Source organism: Anolis carolinensis, chromosome 4 (assembly GCF_035594765.1).
Source record: "Anolis carolinensis isolate JA03-04 chromosome 4, rAnoCar3.1.pri, whole genome shotgun sequence".
NCBI lineage: Eukaryota > Metazoa > Chordata > Lepidosauria > Squamata > Dactyloidae > Anolis > Anolis carolinensis.
Genome location: NC_085844.1, coordinates 44,754,492 through 44,767,358, shown reverse-complemented (window position 1 = coordinate 44,767,358; position 12,867 = coordinate 44,754,492). Strand labels below are relative to the sequence as shown.

Below are 12,867 nucleotides of genomic sequence, written 5' to 3'. Positions count from 1 at the left end.
CCAAGACTTCAGACAGAATGAGGACATATATATGGCGAGGGCTTGAGCTATCCCCTTATCATTGATCTCATAGCTGGGCTCAGCTGGGAAACAGGAGGTGGCTCTGAGGAGTTTCTTTTTTCTTGGGCCACTGTTTTCCCAGCCAAGTACCACTTTTTTCTTCTCTTTCTCCTCCTGGCTGCTACCTGCTTCCCAGCTGAGCCCAGACATGAGATCAATTGTCCTCCTTATTGATAAACTAATAAATTGGATAGATGGTCATAATGTTAAACAAACCACAGCAAGTAGCACTGAACATTTTTTTAAAATGGTGACACTTGCTGGATGCAGCATTCCATTTATGAATCTGTTTTGTCATGGCTGATGGAATCTTGATCCAGATAAGACAAAAATCGCAAAACAAGTTTTTCCCTTGAAACTGTGGAGCAACAAGTTAGTTTTCTAAAAACACATACACACATTGAAGCTTAAAAACTCTTCTACTATTAAATGGTTGTAAATAGTGAGTTCCTACAGCACCAGGTGGATATGGAATTTTTTGCTAGTGTGAATGAGGCCCTAGTTAATTTAGTCCAGTTAGTAGATCAGAAGATTAGGTACCCAATGAACCCATCTCCAGATTACCCTAAATTTGCATTTCAAAAGAGCCAGCCAACTGAAATCATAAAAGTTATTCATTAAAAAAAAGCAGTAGGTTGGAATACGTACCGTATTCAAAGAGAAATTACAGAATGTATACTCTGATTATTCAGGTGAGTAAACCAGATTTCATTTCAGTGTATCAGTTACTGTTATTTTTATGTACTTTAAAGTTAACTCCATATCACAATGAATTTTTCTTAGGGTTTTTTTTTTGGGGGGGGGGGGAGAGATTTATTCAGAGGGGTTGGTTACTACCTTCCTCTAAGGCTGGGAGAGTGAGATTTGTCCAAAGCCACTCAGTAGGTTTCCATGCCTGTGGGAGGGGTTTGAACCTTAGTGTTCCAGAGTCTTCTTTGAACACTCAAGCACTAGACATACACTATCAAATACTGTACAGGATACAGGACACACTATTAAAATGCACTGAAACATTTAACTCCAGAAATTTTTCTGCTTTGTTGCTGTTTTTTCACAACTATAAGCATAATTTTAAACTATACTGGAATATAGATATTAATGGCCATGTCCAGTTCTGGTTTTTGGTTTTGGTTGTATTTTGTGCCTGGCGGATCCAAAGGCAGAAAATTGGCCCCAGACTTGGCACAGTTACCCACATCATGTTACAGCATCATAAATTACTTTTAATTACTTAGGCGGTCCCTCGTTGTTGCTTTCATCAGAGATTATTGCTTCATGTTCTTCTTTTGTTCTTCATATCTGTTTAGCATCCTGTTTTGTACAATTTTAGCACGATAGAATGTTATGTTACCTATACAGAGTCCCTTCAAAAACAATAAGCAAGGTTTTTATTCATGATTAGTTTTAGATTAACAAAAGTCAGTATCAATGGCAGTTAGTTTTAAAATACTGTTGGAGTAGATTTTTTCTTCTTCATGCCACCAGAGCTTAAACTTATATGTGTTTCTCCTATCCCAGTATATGATGCCATTATTATTTTGATATTATGAAATATCTCTTTTGAACAGTTACGGTAAAAGCAAACACTAATATAAATTTAGTCTCATGGTACAACTAAAAGCAATTTTCTGCAGATTGCTGTTTTGCAGTTACAGGAAGATAGGAAGCCACACTTAACTATGCAGATGAAAGAAAGCAAGCAATGGCATAGAATTACACTTTAACATTTATCTTTTCAAAGGAATGCTAATAGTGAAAATATAGTAATTTATAAGATATCTTCTGCCCATTTTCACACACAATATGCAAGTTTGAAAACCACTTTTATTTATACCCAGACATGTTCATTCAAGTATAAGTTCATGTGTATGTTTATTCAAAAATAAGCCACATTGTCTTAACTGTATTTTGAGTGAAGACTTAAAAGATTCATGGTGACATACAAGCTGTCTTGAAAATAATATCCCTGAAAGAGGGAGAGCTATTAACAATGAAATAAGCAATTGCTAATAAAGATATTTTTAAATATAAGGATATTTCAAACAGTGAGTTGTGCATCAATTATCCTCTTGGGTCTTATTTATTGTTATCACTCATCATCCTTATATTGCTTCCTATACTAACTGAAGGTCATATTACATGTGATTATCTTTCTGCTTTTTAAAATGGTAGGCTAACTTTGAAGTAGAGAAATACCAGTTGTAGTCCTCAATCTCCTGATTAAACTGGGGCTTTGTGTTTGGTTTCTGATCAAAATTTTAGCATCTAGACTAAAGGTCATCAAACTTTTTAAGCCAAGGGCTGGTTCATGGTTCCTCAGACACTTGAGAGCTGGATAATAGTTTGGAAAAAAAAAAACATGAACAAATTCCTATGCACACTGCACACATCTTATTTGTAGTGCAAAAAAATGAAAGAATACAATATTTAAAATGAAGAACAATTTTAACCAACATAAACTTACCAATATTTCAATCGGAAGTGTCTCCTTTGGCTGATGAGATAGTTAAGTCAGTTTGTTGGACTCTGGTGCACTCTTTTGTAAGACTGCTTCAAATTTTATTCTTGAGATTAGCAACTCTTAATTATGCTTTCCTTTTTTATCTGTGACTTCTTCATGTTGTATATGCCTGTAGTGTGGTTTTGTTGTTGTATGCCAATAAAGGCTGTGTATTTAAGGATTGTTGTTGTTGTGTGCCTTCTGGTCGTTTCAGACTTAGGGTGCCAATAAATCTAAAGTTTAGGGCAGTGGCCAGGTCAATGACCGTGGAGGATTGCATCTGACCCATGGGCCTTAGTTTGAGGATCCCTGATCTCAACCTTGTCACATGGTGGCCAAAGTTGCTCCTTTGTCGGAGGGAATTCAGCGCCTCACATCCTGCATCACACAGCTCCAGCTGAGGGCGATCACATGGGAGGAAGCATGGAGAGTGCGTGGAGTGCGTGGCTTCCCCCCATTTAGTCTAGTGGCAACATGGGAAGCCTCCCATGTTGTCATGGCAGTGGCATGCGCTGGTTCTGCCCTCCTTCACCCATGGAGTCGCGCTGGTGTCGTTTGATGGGAGTTAGCTGGATCCATGGGTGACCAGTGTTAACTCGATGCATGCTGGCAGCTTTAGCCCCGTGTGAAGAGGTCTCTAGATAGGTATTTGCCTTTGAAAGAGTTCACAGCAGAGCCTCAAGGCAAAAAGAGTCACAAAATTAGAGGAATTTTCTGCATCTCGCTCCCCTGTTTCTGTATCCCACTGCTGCTCAAAGCTGACAGATTAAGTATATTTCTTCAAAAGACTAAAGATTGTGTGGTCCTAAGGTCATACAGAGGTTTATGCTCCATCAGATTGTGAGGTGACCTAGTAAAGAGGGAGCAAAGAATAACTTGTTTCTTTGCTCCCTTTTGTCAATCCAATCACAACTTGGAAGTTTTACATTTTGTACTAAAACTCCCAGAATCCCCCAGCCAACATAAGTAATGGATTAGGTGCACTGTGGTCCCAAAAATAAATTTTCTTAGCTCTGGTTCAAAGTAGACACAGGTGAAGGAAAGAAAGCAAGGCCTTATATTTTCCTTTGACAGTGAACAGTAGTATTGACTGTCCTCAAAAGAGGGAAGGAAGGAACAGAGAGCTGTGTTCCTCTCTGTGTGATAGCATCAACTAGTGATGCAAACCATAGAGGGCTCTTTTGTTCATTTAAGAATGCAAACTAAGCCATCCTAGCCTACAAACATATGGAATTGTAAGCAAAAAAAATTAAGGAATGATGTTTAGCTAAGCAGGCTCTTAGCAACATTCACTTCAGAAGTTCAATAGCAAGCAGATATTACTTGAAGTATGCCATTTTATTATTTTATCTGGCCCCATCCCTGCTTGTATTTCGCAGGCAGGTAAAAATACAACTTTGCCATCATGCATCATGCATTTAATGAATGATAAGAGGAAGGATTATGGGATAGGGATTTGGGGTAATTCTCTAGTTTTAAATGTTATTTTAATTGTATTTCTACTTCTACATTAATGGCAAAATATTTACTTGTTTTTATTTTTATATTTATATCTATTTCCTTGTTTTTAAATTCTTGTGTGTCATGTCATTGTTAGCTACTTGATAATAATAATGATAAATGTGAAAACACAGGCAATGCTGCTCATTTCATCACAATCTTGCTCATGCTAGAAATGTTGCAGTTCTAAATAACATTATTATTACACTTAACCCTATTACATTATAGACAGAAGCACTGTACTCCCTTGTAGTCTAGAGAATGACCAGATCATTGCAATATTCCATTACATATTTGCAAGGGCTTTGATCATAAAAAGAAGTAACCCCTGCGTTTATTTCTGCTAAGATTTGATTATGTGCTAATAGTTACTGTGCAGTGTTTCTGCAGAAAGTTCATTGTACAAAAGTCCTTCAATTATCCAAATGAAGAATAAAGAATCATCTATTTGAAACAGAACTACAGTGTAATGCAGTATTTCTCAAAAGGGTCTTTCTGCCTTAGCTGTATTAAGTCTCATAAATGATACACAAACACATTGTGCTCTTTTCTGTGACGATGCTAGCACTTGCAGATGTCCCTGTAGCTGTCACTTTCTCTTCCATAAATCTGGTCTTCCTAGGTACTTTTTAACAACATGTAAACAAAGGCCCAATTCAGTTCCTCTTTTTCTATGCCACATACTTGCCCTCTGCATGATAGTACAACAAAAAGAGAAACGCAGATGGCATTCAGCAATGAGCTGTAACATCTTTTATGAAAATGCTTAAAATATAGTTGCTCAAGTAAGTTATCAGTGAGTTTATTAATATGGACATTTCTGAAGAAATATAATCCTTGCACAAAAACCTAATATTCCCACAATGAGAGTCATTTGGATAACATTACATCTGTGCTAAAATTGTGGAATTCCACACTACCTTTTTGGCATGGCAATATCAGCATGTAAAATGTGAAATTCACTGAAACCAAAACAGGACTCATTCTCTGATCATATAGGAATTAGGGATGTGCAATCCATTAAAATGGTTGAAAAGTCATTACAAAACTGGGGGGTGCTGGCATTTCATTTCTAAAGTGTTTATAAAGTATAGTTAGTAAAAAAAATCATTACTAAAATGAAAGTAATGAAATTTCATTACTATTTCATTACTATAATTGGACATAAATTACTATAATTGGGGAAACATCAGGGGCTCCTTTCTCTTTCATTGTTAAAGCTATTGAGTTGAAACTTGCTACAATGGTTTTCAGAACGTTTCACTTATCCACAGACTTTTAGGGAATTTTCAAAGTTTTTATAAACATCATTTTAAAAAAATGCAAGAGCTATCTCCTTGAATTTTCTATACAATGACATAAGATAATAGGGTTTAAAACATAATAATAATCCGATCTTATCTGACTTTGTGATGCCTAGCAGGGTCAGTCCAAGTTTGTACTTGAATTGAAGATTGCCAAAGGATACCAGGTGCTGTAAATTATACGTGATTGATTGATTGGATTTGTATGCCACCTTTCTCCTAGATTCAAGGTGGCTTCCAAAGCAATGTTTAAAATTCACAATAAAAATGAAAAACATTACATAAAAGAGTATAAATGTTTTTTTTAAAAAAAACAATACACATTTTAAAAAGAACAAAATATCCCCATAAGAAGCTCTCCTGCTTAGGTGTTGAAAAGCTTGCTTGCATGGGAATGCCTTTGCCTGCTGGCAAAAGGAAAACAAGATGGGATCCTTTGTATCCAACTGGTTCATGGATTCTGCACCCACAGCTTCAATCATTTTCCACTTAATTATTTTTTTTGGAAAAATCAAAAAATCCAAAAGGTTTTGCCATTTTATATAAGTGACACCATTCCACTATGCCACTGTATATAAGGGGAATTGAGCACCCATGGATTTTGATATCCACAGGGAGTCCTGAAACCAAACCCTAGCAGATACCAAAGGCCTACTCTACCAGGTGTTGTAGGTTTGGCCCCTTCTACACGTCTGAATAAATCCCACATTATCTGCTTTGAACTGGAATATATGGCAATGTGGATTCAGGGACCTCCCACAGCCATATAAGACAGAATATCAAGACAAACAATTTGGCCCCTTCTATACATCTGAATAAAATCCCACAATGTCTGCTTTGAGCTGGGTTATCTCAGTTCACACTGCCACATATCCCAGTTCAAAGCAGATATTGTGGGATTTTCTAGCTTGATATTCTGGGTTATATGGCTGTGTGGAAGGGCCATCACGGAGTTACTGATCAATGGGGTTAAACTCAGACCCCCTTCCACACAGCTGAATAAAATCCCAGATTATCTGCTTTGGATAATATATGGCTGTGTGGAGTCAGATATCCCAGTTCAAAGCAGATATTGTGGGATTTTCTGCCTTGATATTCTGGGTTGTATGGCTGTGTGGAAGGACCTTAAATGAGTTGTGACAGCTGGACTGTATGATCTTCCGAGAAAACCAATCTCCTACTCAATAGCAGTAGCAAAAAGCCCTTACAAGTGGTTGCTTACCAAATATCCCTATCTAACTGGACAGATCTGGCAAACGTCCACGTAGCCATATAACCCAGAATATCAAGGCAGAAAATCCCACAGTACTGCTCTGAATTGGTTTATCTGAAAATACACTGCCACATACAGTGTTTCCTCACTACTTCGCGGTTCACTTTTTGCGGATTCGCTGTTTCGTGGTTTTTCAATAAACTCTAAAAGACTATTATAAATCATAAAATAATTCAATTTATAGCCTAAGCAAGGGAGGAAGGAGAAGCCAAAGGGAGAGAAAAGGAGCCCAAGCAGCAACAGTAGGAGGAGGCGATTTATCAACACACAATTGGTTGATAAAGACTTAAAATAGTGTATAACTACTAAAATAATGTATAAATATTAAAATATAGTGTCCCCACTTCACGGATTTTCACTTATTGCGGGTGGTCTTGGAACCTAACCCCAGCAGTAAGTGAGGGAACATTGTATTCCAGTTCAAAGCAGAAAATGTGGGATTTTATTCAGCTGTGGAAAAGGCCTCAAGGCCCTTCCACGCAATCCTATAACCCAGAATATCCCACAATATTTGCTTTGAACTGGGTTATCTCAGTCCACACTGCCACATATCCCAGTTCAAAGCAGATATTGTGGGGTTTTATTCAGGTGTGTGGAAGGGGCCTCAGATAAACAAGTATTGTGCAATTTTCTGCCTTGGTATTGAGTTATGTAGCTGTGTGGAAGCGCCCTTAGACGCAGCCTAAGAAAGGAGGAGCCGTGAAGGACCGATAACAACCCACGGGCCAGGCCTCGGTCCCCACCCAGAGGCGAGGCCGTTGAGAGGAGGCCTTCCCAGGCGATCTCTGCCTGCCTCTCTCCCCCTCTCAGGAGATCCTCCCCTCCAAGGCAAAGGCAACCGGCTACTTGAGCACTTCCGGGTTGAGGAAGAACGCCGCGTGACGTCGTTTGGGGGAGCCTCTCGCGCCTGTTATTGTTCGTTGCTCCTTCGAGCCGCTTCCTTCCTTCCTTCCTTCGTGGCAAAAAATACAACAACCCAGGTATCTCTTTCTATCAAAAAGAAAGAGAAGGCAAGGAAGGGAGGAAAGGAAAGGAAGGCCCGGTGCGGGAGGCTGTTGCTGCTGCTGCCGCCGCCCATTATAAACAGCAAGGGCGAGAGAGCGAGGCCGCGAGAGAAGCCTGCCCGCCCGTCACAGGAGGGGGAAAGCGCGTCGGTTGGGAGGCCAACGGTTTTCGGGCGTCCAGTGCGGCGCGCGCAGCTGAGGAGAGAGCGGCTGAGGAGAGAGACATGGCCTACGCGTATCTCTTCAAGTATATTATTATCGGGGACACAGGTGAGTGAGGGGGCGAGGCGGGGGGGGGGAAGGCAAGGAGAGAGGGGAGGGGCGCTAGCCTCGATCTGCGGCGGCGGCGGCAGCGGTAGCTCCATTTCCGCAGTGTTGGCTGCGCCGACGTGGTGGTGACTCGGCTCAGGAGAGGGAGGCGCTTGGCCTCCAAGGCCCCGCCCGCGGCCTAGCTCTGGGCGCTTGGAGGTGGAGGCCTTGGGTCCCGAACACGGCCCAGGAGGGGAAGGGGATGGGCAGTGGGAAGCAGCAGGGTCAAGCGGAGACAAGGGGGGACGGGTCTCCTGTCTCTGGAGGGGTTCCTCAAGGGCCCTCGAAACCCTTCGGCGGCGGCTTGCGTGGGAAGGCCCATCCCCGAGGCCTCTTTCGCCAGGCTTGTCATTCCGAGGACTCAGTAATCGCGCCCCGCTTCCCCTCCCCAACCTGGCGGCTTGCCCATGTTTTGGGTTCCCATTCCGCTCTCCCTCTCTCCCAAGTTGGAGAAGGTTGGTGTAGTCCAGGGGTTGCTTGGCCCCTGGTTAGCCAGGTGATTTGGATTTCAACTCCCATTATGTTGGTGGATTATAAGGAGCCCCGGTGGCGAAATGTGTTAAAGCACAGAGCTGCTGAACTTGCAGACCGAAAGGTCCCAGGTTCAAACCCCGGGAGTGGCGTGAGTTAGCTTCAGCTTCTGCCAACCTAGCAGTTCGAAAACATGCCAATATGAGTAGATCAATAGGTACCGCTCTGGCGGGAAGGTAACGGCGCTCCATGCAGTCATGCCAGCCACATGACCTTGGAGGTGTCTAAGGACAATGCCGGCTCTTTGGCTTAGAAATGGAGATGAGCACCAACCCCCAGAGTCAGACATGACTGGACTTAATGTCAGGGGAAAACCTTTACCTACCTATGTTGGTGGCGCAGCGGGTTAAACTGCCGAGCTGCTGAACTTACAGACCAAGGATCCTTCCACACAGCCCTATATCCCAGAATATCAAGGTAGAAAATACCATTTTATCTGAGTGTGGACTCAGTTCAAAGCAGGTATTGTGGGATTTTCTGCCTTGATATACTGGGATATAGGGCTGTGGGGAAGGGCCCCCAACGGTCGGAGCTTCGAGTCTGGGGAGCGGGGTGAAGTCCCGCCATTAGCCCCAACTTCTTCCACCTAGCGGTTCGAAAACATGCAAATGTGAGTACTTCGATAGGTACCGCTCCGGTGGGAAGGTAATGATTCTCCATTCAGTCATGCCGGCCACATAATCTTGGAGGTGTCTACGGACCTGCCAGCTCTTCGGCTAAGAAATGGAGATAAGCACCAACCCCCAGAGTCGGACACGACTAGACTTAAATGTCAAGGGAAAACCTTTACCTATGTTGTTGAAGATTTACATGGACAGAGTCACTGGGTTGCTGTGAGGTTTCCAGGGTGTATGGCCATGTTCCAGAAGCATTCTCTCCTGACGTTTTGCCCACATAAGACCCACTAAGAGAATCCAACAAATGCTACGTTCAGCAAAGGACAAGAGGAATCCTCTCACCTCTGCAGGAGTCTACTGTATACCCTGTTTCCCCGAAAATAAGACATCCCCTGAAAATAAGACCTAGTAGAAGTTTTGCTGAATTGCTAAATATAAGGCCTCCCCCGAAAGTAAGACCTAGCAAAGGTTTTGTTTGGAAGCATGCCCACCAAACAGAACACCAGATCATGCAGGATTGGTAAATGTACGTACCATAGAGTATTGTACATGGAAATAATGGTAGTAACAAGAAATTCTTGATAGGATTCACAGTTTGTCTGGTTATGCTGGTTTGCGATGACAACTACTGTACAGTATATAATAAATGTTCATTTTTTTGTTCAACAATAAATGTGAATTCTCCCGAAAATAAGACCTAGAGTATCTTTGGGAGCAAAAATTAATATAAGACACTGTCTTATTTTCGGAGAAACATGGTACATGCAGCTGTGGACAAGTCTACATAGGGACCACCAAACACAAAAACAAATCAAGGAACATGAAAGGCACTTCAAACTAACTCAGCCAGAGAAGTCAGCTATAGCAGAGCACTTGGTGAACCAACCTGGACACAGCATATTATTTGGGAACACAGAAATGCTGGATCACGCTAACAACCACTACGTCAGACTACACAGAGAAGCCATTGAAATCCACAAGCATGTGGGCAATTTCAACAGAAAGGAGGAAACCATAAAAGTGAACAAAATCTGGCTAAGTATTAAAAACTCTAAAATCAGGACAGTAAATAAAGAAGAACACTCTGAAAATGGGAATTCTAGACATGAACCAATCAGGACCAATCTCCAACAAAGGATTCCCTCAGGCAGGAATCGGCCAGTCCTTGAAGCTACAGGGCTTTTAAGTGCTAAACAAGGCGATTGTTTCCATATTCACACATCCAACAGACAAGAGTTCTTTCTCCCATTCTGGACCTTCCACAGATATATAAACCTCACTTGTGTAATTCCCAACAAACCTCACAACCTCGGAGAATGCCTGTCACAGATGTGGATGAAATGTCAGGAGAGAATGCTTCTGGAACATGTCCTCACAGCCCGGAAAACTCACAGCAATCCAACTTTATTTCTATCAGACTTGTCTTCCCAAAGGGACTCAAGGTGACTAACATATACAGGCCATCCCCGTGTTATAAACATCTGCCTTATAAAGGACTCATAGTTAAAAGCTTGGGTGAGACAACAGGAAGTGAGAGAAATCTACCCCTGGAAGGGAAATTCACTCCTGGAAGAATTATAATGGGGAAAGGTGTTTCCACTGAAACTTTCTCACCAATCTTTATTTCCACAATAAGCCACATTTTTAAAAATCTAATTATCACAGGGACAGAAAGTAAGGTGAAATCTTCTGAACAGGGGCACAAACAGCAAAAGAAACACCACAGGGGTGTTAACCCTTCCCTATGCTATCCAAAGCTTGTATAATAATAATAGTAATAATAATACTTTATTTATAGGCCACCCTATCTCCCCAGGGGACTTGTGTGTGGCTGGAGTTACAGTGTTCCCTCACTACTTTGCGGTTCACTTTTTGCTGTTTCGTGGTTTTTCAATAAACTCTAAAAGACTATTATAAATTTTAAAAAATTACAATTTACAGCCTAAGGAAGGGAGGAAGGAGAAACCAAAAGGAGCCCAAGCGGCAACGGGAGGAGAAGGAGGCGATTTATCAACACACGATTGGTTGATAAAGACTTAAAATAGTGTATAACTATTAAAATAAAGTATAAATATTAAAATTAATATAATGTCCCTACTTCGTGGATTTTCACTTATTGCGGGTGGTCCTGGAACCTAACCCCAGCGATAAGTGAAGGAACACTACACTTAAAATGCACCTGTCCCAAGTTGCATACAAATTTAACTTAAGAACAAATCTACAGAACCTATCTTGTTTGTAACTTGGGGGCTGCCAGTATAACACCTAATAAAAATTTAAAGTAAGACACATACAATTTTGTTTTGTTTTTTAAAATTAAACATTTGTGGGTAGATAAAGTTAAAATACAAGAAATACCATTGAAATTACATTCTGAGACCACTATCCCCCTCCCCAGCAATGTGTCCCTCATTCTCCCCCAAATGCCTGGTGGCAAAGAAATGTCTTAACCTGCTTGCAAAAGGCAAGCAGGGATGGGATCATCCTGGTATCTCTTGGGAGGGAGTTCCAAAGTCTAGGAGCAGCCACCAATAAGGCTCTTGCTGTGAGTCAAGCTGTCTTGCATTTCTGGGAACTGTAGTATAAAGTTGCTGGGAAACCAAAGGTTGAGAACCACTGAGCAGGCTCCATGCACAGAGATAGAATGACCTCCATCAGGAACAGGGTTCCTTTTCCATCTTTTCTTTTTAAATGTTATATTAAGAGCCTTCCAATAAAGGCCCTTAATATAATGTTTCACACACTTTATTAAGTGGCAGTTAAATGCTTGTTTTTTATTGTTTTTTATTATTAATTTCTTCATACAGATAAGAAAACAATACACTGCATACTTTAGCCATCTAAAAGATAACATAAAAACTGTTTACAATCTTTATGGCTGGGATACAGGTTCCAATTGTTATTCTCTTTACTGCATATCTTAATTAATTGCCCCTTTAAACCCCCCCATCCCACCCACCCTTACCACCCTCTTCCCACCCCCTTCTGGGTTACTTGAATCAATACATTGATTTAATTGTCTGGAAGGCCTGATTTAAAGTTCTGTACCTATCTTTTCCTTATGTTTTGTCGATTAAACAAGACCATTTCCTATGCCAATCTTGTCTTAACTGAATATTCAAATATTTATTTTTCTTTTCATGGATGAAATCATTAATTAAATATTCAGAGAGATACGACCACCAGGTTTTTAGGTCCCACCTTGTTTTATCTTTCCACCCTCTGGCAATTGTGACATGTATAGCGGCTATCATAAATTTTAATAGTATCTGACCATTGGTTGTTCCCCTCCTTTACCTCTATGTTAAGGGATAAAAATCGAGCTTTATCCCAATATAGCTTTTGCGCTATTATTTCCTCTATTACTTCTCTAACCATATTATAGTATTTTTGGATTTCAGGGCAGTCCCACCACATGTGGGAAAAGGTGCCAGTCTCCCCGCATTTATGCCAACATTTGTTAGAAACGTTTTCATAATGTGAGCCAGTTGATAAGGGGTCCTATACCATATTGAAATTATTTTCTTTTGTGTTTCTTTTGTTCTTAGATGTTTAATTTTTTGGGTTTTATCAATCCAGGAGTGTACTAAGTTTTCATTGAAGTTTATATCCTGTTTCCAGGCCTCTACTAAAGTATGTTTTGTATTATAGGATAAGGCTATTAATTCCTTATATATTTCCCCTATAATGCCTTTCTCTTTTTCTATTTTCCAGCCAATTATTCTATCTATTGGGGTATCTGATGTTTCTTTCTTTTTTATTTCATGTA

At 40.7% G+C, this 12,867-nt stretch overlaps 1 protein-coding gene across 1 annotated transcript in view; it reads left to right on the top strand.

Moving 5' to 3' along the window:
• Positions 1-7,439: 7,439 nt before the first annotated feature.
• Positions 7,440-12,867, top strand: part of rab2a (RAB2A, member RAS oncogene family) — a 53,282-nt gene continuing 47,854 nt past the window's right edge. The window contains exon 1 of the mRNA XM_008108494.3: positions 7,440-7,911. Within this exon, the coding sequence (XP_008106701.1) occupies positions 7,866-7,911 (46 nt within the window). The 5' untranslated portion in view covers positions 7,440-7,865. The remainder of the gene's footprint in view (positions 7,912-12,867) is intronic.